This window comes from Palaemon carinicauda, chromosome 17 (genome assembly GCF_036898095.1).
Source record: "Palaemon carinicauda isolate YSFRI2023 chromosome 17, ASM3689809v2, whole genome shotgun sequence".
NCBI classification, from domain to species: Eukaryota; Metazoa; Arthropoda; class Malacostraca; order Decapoda; family Palaemonidae; genus Palaemon; species Palaemon carinicauda.
In genome coordinates this window covers 103,331,909-103,353,298 of record NC_090741.1, presented here as the reverse complement: position 1 = coordinate 103,353,298, position 21,390 = coordinate 103,331,909, and the positions used below count along the sequence as shown (strand labels likewise).

Here is a 21,390-nt window from a genome sequence, read left to right as displayed (position 1 = left end):
ACGTTCACAGACGCACGGAACCCTCCGTTGACGTTCGTGTGCTACCACAACAACAGGAGGGTGGAGTTAAGCTGCCGTGTTTTGACGCGGTGCGTCAGCCTCCGCAACCCACGGTGGTCTCCGCTATCCGTCCACAGTCGGGAGTAGACGCTTTGCGCACCCACTCAGCTATGGTTGTTGCCAGTTCTCAGACTGACCAACAGTGGCATGACGTTGGGTCCAGTGCAGCCACGCATGCACCCGTGCTGCCGGACTCAGCCGTCCAGCTTTTATCTACTCCGTTGCCTCTTCCTCCTCAACATTCAGACGATGGACTCTCTGATGATGACGAAGCTGCACATCTTGACGACCAACACTCGGACATCGACGAACCCAAGACCACGCCTCCCTCCTTAGACTTTAGGAAAGTGCTTGCGCTGTTCAAGGATTTATATCCGGATCAGTTTGTGTCTGCAGCACCACGCTCGCCTCCCTCTGAGTTCGCTTTAGGCATGCAGTCAGCAGCACCTGCCTTTACGAAGCTCGTACTCGCTCGCTCGTCCAAGAGAGCTTTAAGGGTACTGGGAGAGTGGTTGCAGTCCAAAAAGCAACTTGGGAAGACATCCTTCATGTTTCCCCTGGCCAAGCTTGCTTCCAGATCTAGCGTCTGGTATGCCACGGGAGAAGTTCTCGGCTTGGGAGTTCCTGCCTCTGCCCAGGGCGACTTCTCAAGTCTGGTAGACTCTCCCCGCAGGCTGGCTATGAGACGCTCCAAGGTTTGCTGGACTCCTTCGGATATGGACCATCTTTTGAAGGGAGTTTTCCGTGCATTCGAAGTCTTTAACTTCTTGGACTGGTGTTTGGGAGCGTTGAGCAGGAAGACCTCCCCTTCTGATAAGGAAACTTCCATGCTCATTATGTCCTGCATGGACAAAGCCATACGGGATGGTTCAAGTGAGTTTGCGGCTTCTTTCGTATCCGGGGTCCTCAAGAAGCGGGATCACCTTTGCTCCTTCTTGTCAGCTGGAGTCACCCCATGTCAAAAGTCGGAGCTTATGTTTGCTCCGCTCTCGAAGTGTCTCTTCCCTGAAGAGTTGATCAAGGAGATTGCCGCCTCCTTGATCCAGAAAGACACTCATGACCTGGTGGCGTCATCCGCACGCAAAGCCACCCCTTTGCCCTCCGTGCCTAGACCCAGGATGGACACTCCAGCGTCAAGGTTCATTCCGCCCTTTCGTGGCAGAGCCTCCAGCAGAGGAGGTGCTCGTGCCGGAAGTCAACGTGGGAGCAAGAAGAAGGGTTCCAAGTCTTCTAGAGGCAGAGTCTGACTGCCACCTTCTTCAGACAGCAGTGGGAGCCAGGCTCAAGAACTACTGGCAGGCCTGGGAGAACAGGGGCGCAGACGCACAGTCTGTGAAGTTACTCAGGGAGGGGTACAGGATTCCATTCTTGCGCAAGCCCCCTCTAGCAACAACTCCCATCGACCTCTCTCCCAGGTACAGAGAGGAGGACAAGAGACTAGCTTTACAGCAAGAGGTGTCTCTCTTACTACAAAAGGGAGCGGTAGTCATAGTCCGGGACCATCAATCCCCGGGCTTCTACAACCGCCTCTTCTTAGTGGCGAAGAAGACAGGAGGGTGGAGACCGGTGCTAGACGTCAGTGCTCTGAATGTCTTTGTCACAAAGCAGACGTTCACCATGGAGACGACAAAGTCGGTTCTAGCATCGGTCAGGAAGGAAGACTGGATGGTCTCGTTAGACCTAAAGGACGTTTACTTTCACGTCCCCATCCACCCAGATTCCCAACCTTTTCTAAGGTTCGTTTTCGGGAAGGTTGTATACCAGTTCCAAGCCCTGTGCTTTGGCCTAAGCACGGCACCTCTAGTTTTTACCAAACTGATGAGGAATATTGCCAAATTCCTGCATTTAGCAAACATCAGAGCCTCCCTCTATTTGGACGACTGGCTTTTAAGAGCTGCGTCAAGTCGTCGCTGTCTGGAGAATCTACAGTGGACTCTGGATCTGACCAAGGAATTGGGTCTCCTGGTCAATATGGAAAAGTCCCAACTCGTCCCATCCCAAACTATAGTATACCTAGGAATGGAGATTCAGAGTCAAGCTTTTCGGGCTTTTCCGTCGGCCCCCAAAATCAGTCAAGCCCAAGAATGCATCCAGTCCATGCTGAAGAAGGACCGATGTTCAGTCAGACAGTGGATGAGTCTGATAGGGACGCTTTCATCACTGGACCAGTTCATCGCGTTAGGGAGACTCCACCTCCGCCCCCTTCAATTTCACTTAGCTGCTCACTGGAGAAAGGACAAGACGCTAGAAGCGGTCTCGGTTCCTATTTCCGAGAAGATGAAGTCTTCACTGACTTGGTGGAAGAACAACATTCTCCTCAAGGAGGGTCTGCCACTGGCTGTTCAGACCCCCGACCACCTTCTCTTCTCGGACGCATCGGACACGGGCTGGGGTGCGACATTGGACGGTCGGTAATGCTCGGGCACGTGGAATGCGGATCAAAGAACGTTGCACATCAACTGCAAGGAGCTACTGGCAGTTCATCTGGCCTTGAGAAGCTTCAAGTCCCTCCTTCTAGGCAGGGTAGTGGAGGTGAACTCCGACAACACCACAGCCTTGGCGTACATCTCCAAGCAAGGAGGGACTCATTCGATGACGTTGTACGAGATCGCAAGGGACCTCCTCACCTGGTCAAGAGATCGAAACGTATCCCTAGTAACGAGGTTCATTCAAGGCGACATGAATGTCATGGCAGACCGCCTCAGCCGGAAGGGTCAAATCATCCCAACAGAGTGGATCCTTCACAAGAATGTTTGCAACAGACTATGGGCCTTATGGGGTCAGCCTACCATAGATCTGTTCGCAACCTCGATGACCAAGAGGCTCCCAATTTATTGCTCACCGATTCCGGACCCAGCAGCAGTTCACATAGATGCCTTTCTTCTGGATTGGTCCCATCTAGACCTTTATGCGTTCCCCCCGTTCAAGATTGTCAACAGAGTACTGCAGAAGTTCGCCTCTCACGAAGGGACAAGGTTGACGTTGGTTGCTCCCCTCTGGCCCGCGAGAGAATGGTTCACCGAGGTACTGCAATGGCTAGTAGACGTTCCCAGAACACTTCCTCTAAGAGTGGACCTTCTGCGTCAGCCGCATGTAAAGAAGGTACACCCAAGCCTCCACGCTCTTCGTCTGACTGCCTTCAGACTATCGAAAGACTCTCGAGAGCTAGAGGCTTTTCGAAGGAGGCAGCCAGAGCGATTGCTAGAGCAAGGAGGACATCCACTCTCAAAGTCTACCAGTCGAAGTGGGAAGTCTTCCGAAGCTGGTGCAAGTCGAAATCAGTATCCTCAACCAGTACCTCTGTAACTCAGATAGCTGACTTCCTTTTATACCTAAGGAAGGAAAGATCCCTTTCAGCTCCCACGATCAAAGGTTACAGAAGCATGTTGGCAGCAGTCTTCTGCACAGAGGCTTAGATCTTTCCAACAACAAAGATCTACAGGACCTCCTTAAGTCTTTTGAGACCTCGAAGGAGCGTCGGTTGGCCACACCAGGTTGGAACTTAGACGTGGTACTAAGGTTCCTTATGTCAGCAAGGTTCGAACCACTTCAATCAGCCTCTTTTAAAGATCTCACTTTAAAGACTCTTTTCCTCGTCTGCTTAGCAACAGCTAAAAGAGTCAGTGAGATACACGCCTTCAGCAGGAACATTGGATTTACATCTGAAACGGCTACATGTTCCTTACAGCTTGGTTTTTTAGCCAAAAACGAACTTCCTTCTCGTCCTTGGCCCAAATCGTTCGATATTCCAAGCCTTGCTAATTTGGTTGGAAATGAACAAGAAAGAGTACTATGCCCTGTAAGAGCTCTTAAGTACTATTTAAGGCGTACTAAACCATTACGTGGACAGTCAGAAGCTTTATGGTGTGCCATTAAGAAACCTTCTTTACCTATGTCGAAGAATGCAGTTTCTTATTATATCAGGCTTTTGATTCGAGAAGCTCATTCCCATCTGAATGAGGAGGACCATGCTTTGCTGAAGGTAAGGACACATGAAGTTAAAGCTGTCGCAACTTCAGTGGCCTTCAAACAAAACAGATCTCTGCAGAGTGTAATGGATGCAACCTATTGGAGAAGCAAGTCAGTGTTCGCATCATTTTACCTTAAAGATGTCCAGTCTCTTTACGAGAACTGCTACACCCTGGGACCATTCGTAGCAGCGAGTGCAGTAGTGGGTGAGAGCTCAACCACTACATTCCCCTAATCCCATAACCTTTTTAATCTTTCTCTTGAAATGTTTTTTATTGTTGTTTTTGGGTTGTCCGGAAAGTTCTTTCTTGAGAAGCGCCTAGATTAGAGGTTTTGATGAGGTCCTTTAGTATGGGTTGCAACCCTTCATACTTCAGCTCCTATGAGTCGCTCAGCATCCTATGAGGATCGCGAGGCTCAGTAAGGAAGACGTACTTAAAAAGGCAGAGTAATTGTTCAAGTCGACTTCCTTACCAGGTACTTATTAATTTTATGTTTGTTATTTTGAATAACTGCTAAAATGAAATACGAAATACTTAGCTCTTAATGTTAACATATATGCTGGTCTCTACCCACCCCCCTGGGTGTGAATCAGCTATATGATCACCGGGTAAGTTTAATATTGAAAAATGTTATTTTCATTAGTAAAATAAATTTTTGAATATACTTACCCGGTGATCATAAATTAAAGGACCCACCCTTCCTCCCCAATAGAGACCCAGTGGGCCGAGGAGAAAATTGGTTCTGTGTTGACATGGAGTACTTGAGTACCTGCTCGACAGATGGCGCTGTTGATGTACACCCCCACCTGTATAGCGATCGCTGGCGTATTTCGTCCTTAGGTTTTTCTGTCGGGCAGCAGAGCTGACAGCTATATGATCACCGGGTAAGTATATTCAAAAATTTATTTTACTAATGAAAATAACATTTTAATGTTACTGTTCTTAAAATGTTTTATTTTTCCTTTTTTCCTTTCTTCACTGGGATATTTTCCTTGTTCTTCTTTTCCAATTAGGGTTGTAGCTTAACAAGTACAGTAATAATAATGATAATAATAATAATAATAGGATGATTGGCCTTCTATTTTTTTTCTCCAGTTGTGGCTGTTATGATCTGGACTGGAGGCCAGATGTAAATGGGATTCATAACTGAGCAACCTTTCTTTACAGCAGGATCTCTTCACCTTTGTATGTGAAGGGAGGATGGATAGAATGTATTTAAACCCATTTCTTGCAACAGCTAAGATTATATTGGAACAACACATCCCATACATGGATATAGGTTCTCCTCTGACCAAGTAACATTAATTCTTGGTAGAAGCTCCTATCATCTGTGGCATCTTTATGCATAACCCATTAGGAGGTTGGTAGGGCCATCACATTTACTCCTGTTCAGACCAGATACTCTGACAATTCCCAGGCAAGTTTAATCAGCCAGTACAATAATTTGGTCCATAGTCTTCTTTCCTCCTTCAAGAATAGTTTTTTTTTGCTGACTGACAATCGGGTGGAGGTTTCCCACCTCCCGCCAGTAGTTATAACAATGGTAGATTGTTAAATTTTAAACCGCCATTCCACCTTTGCTGAAGTCATAATTTTATTAAAGGACTTTGGTTTGTATAGTTAGGAAAAATGCAAATTACATATAAAATTTGTGATTTTATTGTATTATATACTATTCTAAAGAAAAGAAAGAATATAATGAAACTTGAATTGTATCTAAAATCTGTCATTGTACAGTACTGTATTCTTTTGAAGGAAATTGTTTTGAAGAAAAGTTTTTCAATATTAAACTTAGCCGGTGATTATATAAGCTGCAGCTCTGCTGCTCGACAGAAAACTCTACGTTCAAAATCCGCCAGCGATCGCTATGCAGGTAGGGGGTGTACATCAACAGCGCCATCTGTCGTGCAGGTACTCAGTACAGTACTCAATGTAAACACAGAACTCAATTTTCTCTCTGTCGTGCCACCGGCAAGACCTACTAATTCGCTGTTGCTAACTGGATTGGTTTTCACATCTTTTTGGTGAAGTACACATTTCTAGTTTTGAGCTTTCGCTTTGCAGGCTTTATCTTCAATACATCCTTGCATTCTTTTGTTGATATCGGATTATTTGTTGATGACTTTGGATAGTTTTGAATTCCCCTTTGACTAATTCAAAATGGCTGACCCTTCTCAAGTCCCTAAATTCAGGAAGTGTAATGCTAGGGACTGTTCAAGGCGTCTTCCGAAGGCCTCTATCGATCCTCACACCGTTTGTTCCAATTGTCGGGATAAAACCTGTCAATTGGAAGATCGATGTGAGGAATGCGTTGGGCTTTCGGAATTCGATTTTATCGAATTCCAGAAATATACACGTAGGCTAGAGAGAGATAGAGTCAGGAGAAGTTCGTCTCGCTCCGTTGAATTTTCCTCTCCTCATGCCCCACAACCTATTCCTTCCCCTGTAGTGGTTGCTCCTGATCCCCCTTCTAGCACTCAAGAACCTTCGATGGCAGATATGATGCGTGCCATCCAAGCTCTGGGTGAGAGAGTCGAGTCCTTGGCTAGTGACCGTAACCAGCTCATGGCAGACGTCAAGGAGCTGAAGTGTAAGAGTGCAGTGGGTAGTGATAAAGTGAGTGATAGTGTTGCGCTTGAGGGTTCGTCTGTTCGTGCCTGTCGTCCTCCCAGTCCGGGACCTCTTGCAAGCTCCCAAGCCCAGGGGAGAAGCAATGTCGTACGACCAAAGGGTTCGAGAGGCTTTAATCAGCGAACAGACGTTCCCTCCGTGGTTTCGGGCGTATCTACCCAAGATCGCCCCACCCACACAAAGACGAGAGAGCCCATTTATTCCTCGTCTGCGGAAGAGGTTTCTCGTAAGAAACCATGGACCAAGGTCTCGCGGCCTCTTAAGCGCAAGTCGGTCCCTTCCGCGCAAGTCCAACGGCCCAGTTGTAGCCACTGGGTCAGTTCGGACTCGCTGCAGTCTTCCGACGACTGCTCACCTCCTAAGAGAGGCAAAGCGGTACCGCATCAGGCAGTCACACCGTCTGTTGCCGCACCTGCTCCTGTAGACCCTAAGTGGTCTTTGCTGCAGACCATGCAGTCTCAGTTAACGTCATTGATGCAGGACTTTCGTGCGGAGAAGGTTGACGCTGCACCAACCTCTAGCCTACAACCACCCACGGTTGTGCGTCCTGTGGACGCTGAGGCGACCTTCTGCCGCACTCCAGCTGAGAGAGTCCCGCCACCCATGCGTTCCAGTGTACCCTGCCAGCCGCATGTTGACGTTCAGCGACGCACGGAACCTTCCGTTGACGTTCGCGAGGTACAACAACAGTCTAAGTTGTTTTGTTTTGACGCGGTGCGTCAACCTCCGCAACCCAGTGTGGTTACCTCTGCTCGCCCACATCAGACTAGACAGTCTGGAGTAGACGCTATGCGTCCCCGCGCTGCTATGGTTGTTGCCAGTTCACAGACTGGGCAACAGTTCCATGACGTTGCGTCCGGTTCAGTCACGCGTGCACCCGTGCTGCCGGACTCAGCTGACCAGCCGATTCCTACTCCTTTGCCGCTTCCTCCTCAATTCTCAGATGATGGACTCTCTGATGATGACGACGCGGCACACATTGATGACCCACATACGGACCTTGACGAACCCAAGACCACGCAACCCTCTTTGGACTTTAGAAAAGTTCTTGCTCTGTTCAAAGAGATGTATCCGGACCAGTTTGTGTCTGCGGCTCCACGCTCCCCTCCGTCAGAGTTTGCTTCAGGTACGCAGTCATCCGCGCCTGCCTTTACGAAACTCGTCCTCGCCCGCTCGTCCAAGAGAGCTTTACGAGTTTTAGGAGATTGGATGCAGTCCAAAAAGAACCTAGGGAAGACAGCGTTTACGTTTCCCCCTGCGAAACTCTCTTCCAGATCGAGCGTCTGGTATGCCACGGGAGAAGTTCTCGGCTTGGAAGTTCCTGCCTCTGCCCAGGGCGACTTCTCAAGCCTGGTAGACTCTCCCCGCAGGCTAGCCATGAGACGCTCTAAGATATGCTGGTCTCCTACGGACCTAGACCATCTGTTGAAAGGAGTGTTTAGAGTCTTCGAGGTCTTTAACTTTTTGGACTGGTGTCTGGGAGCTTTGAGCAGGAAGATCTCCCCGTCTGACAAGGAATCTTCCTTGCTCATAATGTCCTGCATGGACAAGGCCATACGTGACGGATCTAGTGAGCTTGCGGCTTCGTTCGTATCCGGGGTCCTCAAGAAACGGGAGAACCTTTGCTCTTTCCTGTCAGCTGGAGTAACACCGTGTCAGAGATCAGAACTTCTTTATGCTCCTCTCTCAAAGTGCCTTTTTCCAGAGGACTTGATTAAGGAGATTGCTGCCTCTTTGATTCAGAAGGACACCCATGACCTGGTTGCATCCTCTGCCCGCAAAGCCACCCCTTTGCCTACCTTGTCAAGACCCAGGATGGACACTCCAGCGTCCAGATTCATTCCGCCCTTTCGTGGCAGAGCCTCCAGCAGAGGAGGTGCTCGTGCCGAAGGGAGTCGTGGGAAGAAGAAAGGTACCAAGTCCTTTAAAGGCAGAGTCTGACTGCCTCCTTCTTCAGACAGCAGTGGGAGCCAGACTCAAGAACTTCTGGCAGACCTGGGAGAAAAGAGGCGCAGATGCACAATCTGTGAAGCTGCTCAGAGAAGGGTACAAGATCCCGTTTGTACGCAAACCCCCTCTAGCAACGTGTCCCATCGATCTCTCTCCCAGGTACAGAGAGGAAGACAAGAGACGAGCTTTGAAGCAGGAGGTGTCTCTCTTACTAGAAAAGGGAGCGGTAGTCAAAGTCCGGGACCATCAATCCCCGGGCTTCTACAACCGTCTCTTCTTAGTGGTAAAGAAGACAGGAGGGTGGAGGCCGGTGCTAGACGTCAGTGCGCTGAATGTCTTTGTCACAAAGCAGAAGTTCGCCATGGAGACCACAAAGTCCGTTCTAGCAGCGGTCAGAAAGGAAGACTGGATGGTCTCTTTAGACCTAAGGAACGCATACTTTCACGTCCCCATCCACCCAGACTCCCAACCTTTTCTGAGATTCGTTTACGAAAAGGTTGTCTACCAATTTCAAGCCCTGTGCTTTGGCCTAAGCACAGCTCCTCTTGTGTTTACGAGGCTGATGAGGAATATAGCCAAATTCCTTCATTTAGCGGACATCAGAGCCTCCCTCTATTTGGACGACTGGCTTCTAAGAGCCTCTTCCAGTCGTCGCTGTCTGGAGAATCTAAAGTGGACTCTAGATCTGATCAAGGAATTGGGTCTCCTGGTCAATATGGAAAAGTCTCAACTGGTCCCATCCCAAACTATTGTGTATTTAGGGATGGAGATTCACAGTCAAGCTTTTCGGGCTTTTCCGTCGGCCCCCAGAACAAGTCAAGCCCAGGTATGCATCCAGAACATGCTGAAGAAGGAACGATGTTCAGTCAGACAGTGGATGAGTCTGATAGGGACGCTATCATCCCTGGAACAGTTTGTTTCGTTAGGGAGACTACACCTCCGTCCCCTTCAATTTCACCTAGCTGTTTACTGGAAAAAGGACAAGACGCTAGAAGCGGTCTCGATCCCCATTTCCGAGAAGATGAAGTCGTCCCTGACTTGGTGGAAGGACAGTATCAGCCTCAGAGAGGGTCTGCCCCTGGCTGTTCAGACCCCCAACCACGTTCTCTTCTCGGACGCATCGGACACGGGCTGGGGTGCGACATTAGACGGTCGGGAATGCTCGGGAACTTGGAACTCGCATCAAAGAACGTTACATATCAACTGCAAGGAGCTACTGGCAGTTCATCTGGCCTTGAAAAGCTTCAAGTCCCTCCTTCAAGGCAAAGTGGTGGAGGTGAACTCGGACAACACCACGGCTTTGGCGTACATCTCCAAGCAAGGAGGGACCCATTCTATGACGTTGTACGAGATCGCAAGGGACCTCCTCACCTGGTCAAAAGATCTAAACCTTTCTCTAGTAACGAGGTTCATCCAAGGCAACTTGAATGTCATGGCAGATTGCCTCAGTCGGAAGGGACAAATCATTCCAACAGAATGGACCCTACACAAGGATGTGTGCAAGAGACTGTGGGCCACATGGGGCCAGCCTACCATAGATCTCTTCGCAACCTCGATGACCAAGAGGCTCCCAATATATTGCTCACCAATCCCGGACCCAGCAGCAGTTCATATAGATGCCTTTCTACTGGATTGGTCACATCTAGACCTATATGCATTCCCCCCGTTCAAGATTGTCAACAAGGTACTGCAGAAGTTCGCCTCTCACGAAGGGACAAGGTTGACGTTAGTTGCTCCCCTCTGGCCCGCGAGAGAATGGTTCACCGAGGTACTTCAATGGCTAGTGGACGTTCCCAGAACTCTTCCTCTAAGGGTGGACCTTCTACGTCAGCCACACGTAAAGAAGGTACACCAAGGCCTCCACGCTCTTCGTGTGACTGCCTTCAGACTATCGAAAGACTCTCTAGAGCTAGAGGCTTTTCGAAGGAGGCAGCCAGGGCGATTGCTAGAGCAAGGAGGACATCCACTCTTAGAGTCTACCAGTCGAAGTGGGAAGTCTTCCGAAACTGGTGCAAGTCAGTATCAGTATCCTCGACCAGTACCTCTGTAACCCAAATAGCTGACTTCCTATTATACCTGAGGAAAGAAAGATCTCTTTCAGCTCCCACTATCAAAGGTTACAGAAGCATGTTGGCATCAGTCTTCCGTCACAGAGGCTTAGATCTTTCCAACAACAAAGATCTACAAGACCTCCTTAAGTCTTTTGAGACCACGAAGGAGCGTCGTTTGGCTACACCTGGTTGGAATTTAGACGTGGTACTAAGATTCCTTATGTCAGAAAGGTTCGAGCCACTACAATCAGCCTCCTTTAAAGATCTCACTTTAAAGACTCTTTTCCTGGTTTGCTTGGCCACAGCTAAAAGAGTCAGTGAGATTCACGCCTTCAGCAGGAACATCGGATTTTCATCTGAAACGGCTACATGTTCTTTACAGCTTGGTTTTCTAGCCAAAAACGAGCTACCTTCTCGTCCTTGGCCGAAATCGTTCGATATTCCAAGCCTTTCAAATATGGTTGGAAATGAACTAGAAAGAGTCTTATGCCCTGTTAGAGCTCTTAAGTTCTATTTAAGACGAACTAAACCTTTACGAGGACAGTCAGAAGCTTTATGGTGTTCTATTAAGAAACCTTCTTTGCCTATGTCAAAGAATGCCTTATCCTATTATATCAGACTGTTGATACGAGAAGCTCATTCCCATCTGAGTGAGGAAGACCAAGCTTTGCTGAAGGTAAGGACACATGAAGTTAGAGCTGTCGCAACTTCAATGGCCTTTAAACAAAATAGATCTCTGCAGAGTATAATGGACGCAACCTATTGGAGAAGCAAGTCAGTGTTCGCGTCTTTTTATCTTAAAGATGTCCAGTCTCTTTACGAGAACTGCTACACCCTGGGACCATTCGTAGCAGCGAGTGCAGTAGTGGGTGAGGGCTCAACCACTACATTCCCCTAATTCCATAACCTTTTTAATCTTTCTCTTGAAATGTTTTTTATTGTTGTTTTTGGGTTGTCCGGAAGGCTAAGAAGCCTTTCGCATCCTGGTTGATTTGGCGGGTGGTCAAATTCTTTTCTTGAGAAGCGCCTAGATTAGAGGTTTTGATGAGGTCCTGTAGTATGGGTTGCAACCCTTGATACTTCAGCTCCTAGGGGTCGCTCAGCATCCTAAGAGGATCGCGAGGCTCCGTAAGGAAGACGTACTTAAAAAGGCAGAGTAATTGTTCAAGTCGACTTCCTTACCAGGTACTTATTTATTTTATGTTTGTTATTTTGAATAACTGCTAAAATGAAATAAAAAATCCTTAGCTCATAATAATGTAAACATTTATTGCTGGTCTCTACCCACCCCCCTGGGTGTGAATCAGCTTATATAATCACCGGCTAAGTTTAATATTGAAAAATGTTATTTTTATAATAAAATAAATTTTTGAATATACTTACCTGGTGATTATATATTAAAGGACCCTCCCTTCCTCCCCAATAGAGACCCAGTGGACCGAGGAGAAAATTGAGTTCTGTGTTGACATTGAGTACTGAGTACCTGCACGACAGATGGCACTGTTGATGTACACCCCCTACCTGCATAGCGATCGCTGGCGGATTTTGAACGTAGAGTTTTCTGTCGAGCAGCAGAGCTGCAGCTTATATAATCACCGGGTAAGTATATTAAAAAATTTATTTTATTATAAAAATAACATTTTGCTCTCTAGTAAAAAGTTGATATTAATTAGTATGTACTGTATACAGATTACTGTTTTTTATGGTAGGTCATGGTAACAGAGACAAACAGTGGAGAGCTGGAATTGGAGTCCTTCTTGTTGCCAAATGTTGCCATAGATGATGCCACTCCCCTGTCCACTTTTTACGTAAGTAAAGTATTCATAAGAAATACAGTAAATAGTGTAATGATTACAAGCTGCACCATGTATGAAGAATTTCTAGTGTTAATTGCAGCAAGCCCCCACAAAGGATGACTTATCTTGGAATAATATGTATGTTGGTATTATCAAAGGTAATTCTTATTTGTTAATGGCTTGCTAAGGATGTAGTTCAACTCTTTGTTTCTATGTGTATACAAACCTTTCTTCCTTTAAAATAGGGAATATTTTTAGCAGAGCTGGGATGCCCATTGAATCCCTTAATGAGGAAGGTAACAAAAGATGGTAAGCTCGGTCAAGCAGCCCCTCCCAATACCTTAACAGATATTTCCCTTTTATCTTTGGCTGCAACAAATACGGAGGTACTGTTGTGACCTATCCAAAGGCTTTAATCTATTTTTATTTACATAGTGAATGGTTGAAGGTTGGATTTAAATATGGATGTGAAACAAGAACTTTGCAAATGTGGGGGTGAAGGGTGTGCTCAACAACTGGTTCAAGGCCAGACCATTGTAGATCCACTCCCTCTTTCTCTGCTTGCAGGGTGCATGATTGTTTGCAGTCATCCCCACATGCCAAGTGCAGATTGTTGCCTCCCATTCAGTGACAGGATTTTTCTTTTAAAAGAAAAAGAAGGCTAAATCTTTTCTGTTGTCATACTTAACAATGTATGAGATGATAGTGAAGAAAATTTATATCACTTTCTTCCCATCAAGTTCATTAGTCACTGAAATTTTCTAACATGTGCTCCTGACCCAGCTCCCAGGGAGTATGCTTCAAGAGCAGTAAGACCTTAGATTTGCATGAGCAACTTTATAAGAGTTGGGTGGAATGTGGAGTTCCCCCAGTGGTTGCCATATATCGGTGTACATTGGAAGTTCTCCTTTAGTAGTGCAGACCATTGACGATGAGTTTGACGTAAGGAAGTGTTGGCTTTCCTTAGGTCTTGAAGGTAGGCCCAAGTTATCTTTTATGAGGGATCGAGTAGCTATAGCTACCTTAACATCTATGTCCCAAGTGCCGTAGTACCAGTAACTCAAGTGGTGGCAACAGCAATTCCAATGTCATTGAATCCAGTACCAGTAGCCAATGGGGAGATATCCACAGTGCAGGCTAAGCTTAAGAAAGCAGCTAAGGCTGTGAAGAAGATTCCCACCCCTGTGGCAGTGAAACTGCCTAAGGTGAAAGGGTGTAAGGACTCTGGGGCAAGTTAGAACTGTTGGTGTCACCCCTGTGACTGCTTCTGTGCCATTTACCCCATGTATCTGTCACCCCTGTGCCAGCAACCCTAGCCCGTGTCTGTGTCACAAGTGCCAGTGAGGGTGCCTAACACATCCCTTATGAAAGTGATCCGCAATGTTATGGCTACTGTCAGAGGAAACCCTGTGGCTTCTCCCTTTAGAGGAGCATCAGCGTTGATAGTTGTTCAACTTCCCTGCTTGCAGACCCTAAAGGGAAAGTTGGTAAGAGGAAGAGGCAAGTTTACTCCTACTTTTCTAATTCTGACTCTTGCACTTAGAAGAAGTCCAGGAAGGCCAGTCAGAAGTAGTCTCATAGGACTCTTTGTTGACACCATCCCTCCTGGTGGAGGTACTGTGTTGGAACCATGGCCTCATGGCCTGGGTGGCTAGCATGACTACCTTGGTAGTCAGGCTGGCTGCACTCCGTTTCCATTGACCAAGTGTTGGACAACCTTGGGCACCCTCTTTTACATTTCCTACTTTGATAAGAGAATGCTGCTTACTTCACTGACTGGAATACTTTGGTATCTGGAAGTGAAAAGATGTCATCTCTCAGGGATATCACTGTCAGTGGCTGGGTAGCTGCGGCCAAGTGTTGCAGCCAAGGCTTATTCTTCACCACTTCTGTGATTTTCCTCACAGCCCCCAATTACATTACAGGTTCTGTCCTTGCATCAGAACACTTATTCAAGAAGGGAGTTGCTCTCAGGAGCAACTTTCTGAGGTTGAGGGTATGAAGGATTCTCTTTCCCCAAAGGTTTCTGGCCTTAGTCTAGAAGCCGAAAATCCTGAATTTGATTGCTCATTTGTGGGGGTTCTTGCACTCATTCATTAGTGCAATGAATTGGGTGTGGTTACCATGATGCCATTTTCAGGTAGGACCTTGGGTTAATGATCAGCACTTTGGTGAAGGTCTTTAGTTTCCATGATCAGATCTTGCTAATTTTGTCCTGGATTGAGTTGATGATCAGGTCTTTGAATATGAGAACTCTTGTTTCCAGTTGGTCCAACAAAATCCTGCCCCTTCAAACACTCAAAGCTGTACGCACATGTGGAGATCTCGCCTTGGAGAGACAGATGAGAAGGCTTATCCTTCTTGGCTTCTGAGTTGGCAGCCATGGAGTCTTCTGCCGTGGCTGGCTTCCAAGCAGTCTTATGGCTCAACCAGTGGTCAGGTCTCATGACACACTTCACTAAGGTGATGGGGATAATCATCCCATAACTCTTTGGAAAATTACAGGACACTAGTGCTGTCTGGTGTTAAGGCAGTGACATTTTTTGGAACACCAGACAGTAAGCCATTGGCTAACTGTGTTTTAAAGAGGAGAGATGCCTTGAGGTCCTAAATCTTGAAATAAGTTGGTCAAGAGGTAACACTGATGCTACGGAATATATTGGTGCAAGGTCCACGTCATTCTTGCCAAGGAGTCATATACAGGCAGCGGTGGAGAAGTGGGATACTACTTCGGAGGGCACGCTGATCCACCGCACAGTCTCCTTCAAGACCTCTGGATCTTTGAGGGCGTATGCAGCCAACCCTTCAGTGGCAGTCATCCCTACAGGATGTGGTTGGGAGGAAGAGAGAAAGGGTACCTTGACCTTCTTTATACCTCCATTTAGACCACGTAACATCTTCCTCTCCAAGGGAGAATGTGCAGGCACAGTTGTTGAGGCCCTCAACCTGGCCATTTCAGAAAAGGAGGTAAAGTTAGGAGGTAGAGGGGGACACTGATGTTGACTTTAGTCCTCTCAAATGAGAAGGAGGATGCCTGTCATGCCAATGGACAATCTTGTTGAGACATGGGCTGAATCTTGGATAGTGAATATCCTCCAGAACCAGTTCAAGACCCTATGTTTCGGACTCTATACAATATTATTCCTGAGGTATTCACTCGAGTGTTCACACTGCTTGTAGGTGGGCCCACTTGAACTGGATATGTTTGTTGATTTATCCTTACGATTGGGTAATACTGGCCATCCCCTTACCTTTGTTGCAATCTAGGGACCATGATAAATAGGAAGATGTTGAATCTCATTATTATTATAAGTATTACTATTACTAGCTAAACTACAACCCTAGTTGGAAAAGCAGGATGCTATAAGCCCAGGGGCTCCAACAGGTAAAGTAGCACGGTGAGGAAAGGAAAAATAAAATATTTTAAGAAGAGTAACAACATTAGAATAAATATCTCCTATATAAACTATATAAACTTTAACAAAACAAGAGGAAGCGGAATTAGATAAAATAGTGTGCTCGAGTGTACCCTCAAGCAAGAGAACTCTAATCCAAGACAGTGGAAGGCCATGGTCAGAGGCTATGGCACTACCCAAGACTAGAGAAGATTGATTTGATTTTGGAGCGTCTTTCTCCTAGAAGAGCTTCTTACCATAGCTAAAGAGTCTCTTCTACCCTTAGCAAGAGGAAAGGGTCCACTGAACAAATTACAGTGCAGTAACCCCTTGGGTGAAGAAGAATTTGGTAATCTCATGTTGTCAGGTGTATGAGGACAGAGGAGAATATGTAAAGAATAGGCCAGACTATTTGGTTTAAGTGTAGGCAAAGATATAATTAACTGTAACCAGAGAGAAGGATCCAATGTAGTACTGTCTGGCTAGTCAAAAGATTCCGTATCCCTCTAGTGGTAGTATCTCAATGGGTGGCTGGGTGGCTTGTACCCAAACAGATGTTGAAGTACTTGGGCATGCTGATAGATACAGCAGCATTGAGTTCAGAGAGGTAGCACAACCATCTGTCCAAGAGAGTACTTTCAACTTGACTTTGGCAAAGTCTTCTGGCCCACCTTTCCTCTAACAAACTTGTTTCACACGGCCCTCTTCACCAGAGGTCAATGTAATGGTACTTGTAGGATTGTTGGCAGGCCTCCAAGGATCCCCCAAGCCATCCTCTTCCAGTGGAACTTGATGTACAGTCCCATCTTACTTCGTGGCTGGACGATGAAAACTGCACCAAGGGAGTCCCTCTAGATTCCCCCCAACTTCCAGATATACAACTGTTCTCAGATGTGTCGGAGGGATAGGGCACACACCTGGGTGGCCTAGTTGCATCATATATGTGGCCAGCAGAAGAAAAGAATATGCGCATCTCTCTTTTGCGAGGTGACAAAGCAGATTCCCATCTGGGTGGTGTACCATGTAGAGCTGTCAGCTAGATACATTCCAGGCAAAAGGGATGTACTAGCAGACACACTGAATCGCAGGGACAGATTGAAGGATTTTAGTGGTCCTGACAACCTTTGCATAGCAGAAAGTCTTCTTGACTTATGATAATTAACTTGTTTACCACATGACTTAACAGGAAGCTCCTGGTGTTTTGTTTCCCCATTGCAGACCCATGGACAGTATTAGAGGATGTCTGTACACACCCATGAGATCATCTGGATGCCTATACCTTTCCTCCTTTCAGCCTGATTCACTGGCTGATCAGCTGAGTGTAGATCACACCAGGCGTCAGAATGACCCTGATGGCTTCCGGATGGCCATAAGCATAGTGATATCCCTATCTGTTACCACTTCTTATGTAAAGTTGTCTACCTAGAAAATATCTGGAACTCTCTGAAGAAGGAAAAGGAGAGGTTGGGCTCTTCGCCCTTATGGAGGGGCAAGCACTTGGTCTCTTATGAGGTCGAATACTAAAGGCGCTATACAGTATGCTGAAACAACGATGTGTTGAGTATGTTCCTGATATGCACTGCTCCTCTTATTACATGCTGTTCTTCTTGGTACGTTCAGTTCTCAGAGCGGTACTTACCATCCTTGTGAAAGCGGGGAGAGATCGATCGGAGAGACAACTGTGGCCAATCGAGCTTTCTTGGATGACTTCCTCTTCTTCAGGAGAGAAGTACCAGTATTAGCAATAGTGTCCTAACACATGGAGGCTAATCGCATGTGGATCCTAGGTCTGAGTGGGTCTCGGAGCACAAATGAAAGGGTGTGTGTGAACTGAGTACACAGCCTCCTCTCCAGAGTTTATTGTGCTGATATCTCTTCTCTCTAGGGGAGAACTCTTGGCACTTATGAAGGAACGTTCCTAGTACAGCACTGTCTCTTACTGGGAGAGAAACGTCAGGAGTCACATGAACTCAACCCCTATTGAGTGGGTCTTCCTGGGCTTCTTCAATGAAATTTTCCACACTTTCTTCTCCAAGAAATAGCAGCAAAGCTCTGACATGAAAATGAGGCAGAGAAGAAGAAAGAAAAGCTTGCCTTCTATATAGTCAGAAGAGACAGCACAACCAGGTTATACGTCCTTAGTACCTTTCTGGGATCTGTAAGACACTGAAGGTAAAAAGAGCAACGCCCATCCCCTTAGCACTCGGCGGCAGCAAAAGCTTTTCCTCCAACTGTGCACATCAATGTTTTAGGATTCCCAACCTCCTTCAGATTATATTGATGTCATATAGCCTCACAATCGAGGGATAAACACCAAACAGGAATGCTGTCTACCAGCAACATAAATGGGAATATCGGCAGGTTTAAGTTGTAAAGGGCGCTCATAAATGGCGAAGGGAAGGGAAAGTGACATTGTCCTAACTAGCAGGATAATCTCCTAGAGACTGACCATATGTACATAAAATCAGCACCCAAGCGACCTCTCCACCCAAGCTAGGACCAGGGAGGGCCAGGCAATGGCTGCTGATGACTCAGCTGGTAGACCTATAGGCTCTCCCAAACCTCCATCTTCAACTCGATGGTGAGGTTGCAGACACCACAAGAAAGTACTGAGCTTGAGCAGGACTAGAACGCCAGGCAGGAAGGTTTCCAATAGATTAGCACAGAAAGCTTTTCCAGCTAGTTATCGGGAAACCAATGCAAAGCCTTCCTTCTTCTAAAGATCCCTTGCACACAATGATCTTCCAACACAATTATCTAATAGAAAAAGTAAAAGATTAAAACAGCCAGAAGAGGGTGCTGGAAGTACATCTACTATCTGGCAGCTGAAATCAAAGTAGGAGGTAAGTGGCTGGTGAGGGTCGTGGCTTACTCTCCACCTCTCCAGCTAACTGGTATTACTGCCACCTTGTTAAGTTTTAAGTCATATCCAGATTTACTAAAAGTATACTTGTATTAATGGATGGTTTGTATTCCTGTAGGAACATATACAAATTAATTTTAAAATTTATGTTGGCATTACTGTATCACATGTAATCCTTTATATGTAAATGACTTGTCAAAATGTTTTTCACTTCATGTACCAAATCCTTAATATTTCATATATTGTTTTGAAAATTCATGAAATTACTTTGTAAAATCTATTTTCCTTATATATTAGATACCAAAGTCACAGCTGTAAATCTTCACTTAGATATTTTCTGACAAAAGGGGTAGTACCCCTTGAAAGGTAAACAAATCTATTATAGAAATGTATTTCAAGAAACCCATGCAGTACTAGGAAAATCTCAGTATGGTTTCTCTATTTTTTTAAAGGTATTGTAAACCAGGTTCTCTCCTTTGTTTTTCAAATTGGATCAATACAATTTCAGGTACCTGCAGAGGTGATAGAAAGAGCTTCTGGCCTCCTGATGTTTGACAGGATTAATCGAAGTAAGTTTGCGAAAGTAAATGGGGCGAAAATTGGTTGGTTTTAATTTTGTTGGTGGAAGTTTGCTTGAGAATTTTAATGTGAATTAAAACCATTTTAATTTGATGATGAAATTCAAGTTGTTGAGATTCTTATAGGTTTAATTTGTTAAAATTTTCATAAATAATTTTTATATCTGCATTTCATAAGGGCTTGTAATATGAAATACACAGTTGCCCACTAGAGAGATTTGTAACTTCAGTTATTACATGTTATTTTTTAATTTTTATTATAAAAAAGAATTTTATAAATGGTTTGACTCGTGCACAATTTAGTGCACAGCATGTATAAAATGTTCTTTACAGTATACAAAGCTTGATACTGTATTCATTTATAATATTGTACAACATATGTCATATAAGTTAATGCATTGATCTCAAGATTTTGTTTTAATGCAAGAAAATACTGCTCAATTGTTTCGATATGATTTTCTCCATAATATGATATATTATTTATGATTTACCTTCTTTGGGTATAACTTTTATAAATAAATTATTTTTCTTTATTGAGAAAATTATGATACGTTAGGTTGTACTGACGATTGAGTACAGTACTTAATCATGTTAAACAGTATTGTAAAAAAGGTTCTGATTTTTTTTAAGTTTTTGTGATGGTTAAGCGACCATTATATGTGATGTCAGTTAAGTCCTTTGTTCAATAATTTATATAGGGAAATACTTTCCCCTGAAGAATGTGAGATCCACTATTTTGTTTAAAAGACACAAGTGAGGTACTTAGACTATTTTCTATGATGAAATGTTGATGAATGAACAAAAAAACAGATGTAAAAGTTTGTATTTTGTTAATTTAAAGAACTTGTTATGAGTATCGTACTTATATTAGTTAACAGTGAATGGTTCGTATGAATTTTCCAGTTGATAACAGTTACAAATCGGCTTGTTTTTGTACGTCATTTCATAGATAGTTTTATTATAATAAAAGCTATATATTTTTTTCAGTAAATAGTAATCTAGTCATTTTGTATCTACATCATTGCTTGTTATCGACTTGGGAAAAGGATTTGTAAATAATGTAAAATAAAAGAATACTCTTTTGACTTTGTATGTCATTTTATTTTCTTTTGTCTGTCACATAATGAAAGTTAGAAATAGTATGATTTTTTACCAGCTGTTCATCTTCTTAATGGTGAATTGTTATGTTATCTTTAACTTTACCATCATATATTTTGCTAATTGCAGGAATTTTTCTTTCCTTGCTTTCCAAAAAGATGTTCTTTTTTTTTTTTTATTCATGTTGATGAAAGCTCTTACTCGTTGCTTCTCCAGGAAAAGCTCTTTGATAGGAGTGTGATTTCAATGAAGCTGGAATGGCCATTTAAGGTTTTAACGAGGTGGTTGTAGTAGCTGATGGGTGGTGGGTAAAGCCCCCACCTGACAATCCAGTGAAGCTTTCACTTTGCCCTTCGACCTAGGACTTTCGGGGTGGATGAAGCGGTTAGTGTAACGTGAGCAACTTGGGTTTGTATAGTTAAGGAAAAATAAAAAATTATTTAAAAATCTGCGATTTGTTCCTACCCAGATGAAAATCATCATCTTTTAATAGGCAACTTACCTTTAGGAAGGAGGAAGCCAATAGAACCAAAATTGGCTAGTTAACTTTAACCGGATTGACAAGGCTCAAGGTCCTGTAAATGAGACGTGATGCCTCCTTTCAACTTCCTAACGGTCTGCGAATAAAGACGTCGCAGGAATTAGGCTAGTCCCCTAATTATGTGACTGGTAGGCCTCATGAAAGAACCTATACCTGTCAAGAGGATATGTCTGAAATTATGGTGATTTATGAGAAATGGGTATGCATACATTTTCCCTATCCTACCCTTGTCTGTGAGGATTGGGGAAATACTACTAAAAAAAAAATATTTGCTATGAAGGAAAATGTTACTCGATTTTGAGGCTTGCTTACTTCTAGTGTTCAATCCAGCACATAGTGACATTACTGTTGCACCCATTCTAGACTTTGGTCATGGTTGCTATCCTTATTGAGATGCCTTGTGTCCCATGAGGTAGGTAAATTTGCTACAGCTACCATTGGACCAATGGTAAAGTT

General features: G+C 44.9%; 1 protein-coding gene across 1 annotated transcript in view; it reads left to right on the top strand.

The window, feature by feature from the left end:
- LOC137656496 (endonuclease G, mitochondrial-like) overlaps positions 1-20,385 on the top strand; it is a 79,781-nt gene extending 59,396 nt beyond the window's left edge. The window contains exons 6-7 of the mRNA XM_068390671.1: positions 12,373-12,471; positions 19,226-20,385. Coding sequence (XP_068246772.1) covers positions 12,373-12,471; positions 19,226-19,330 — 204 coding nt within the window. The 3' untranslated portion in view covers positions 19,331-20,385. The remainder of the gene's footprint in view (positions 1-12,372; positions 12,472-19,225) is intronic.
- Positions 20,386-21,390: the final 1,005 nt, after the last annotated feature.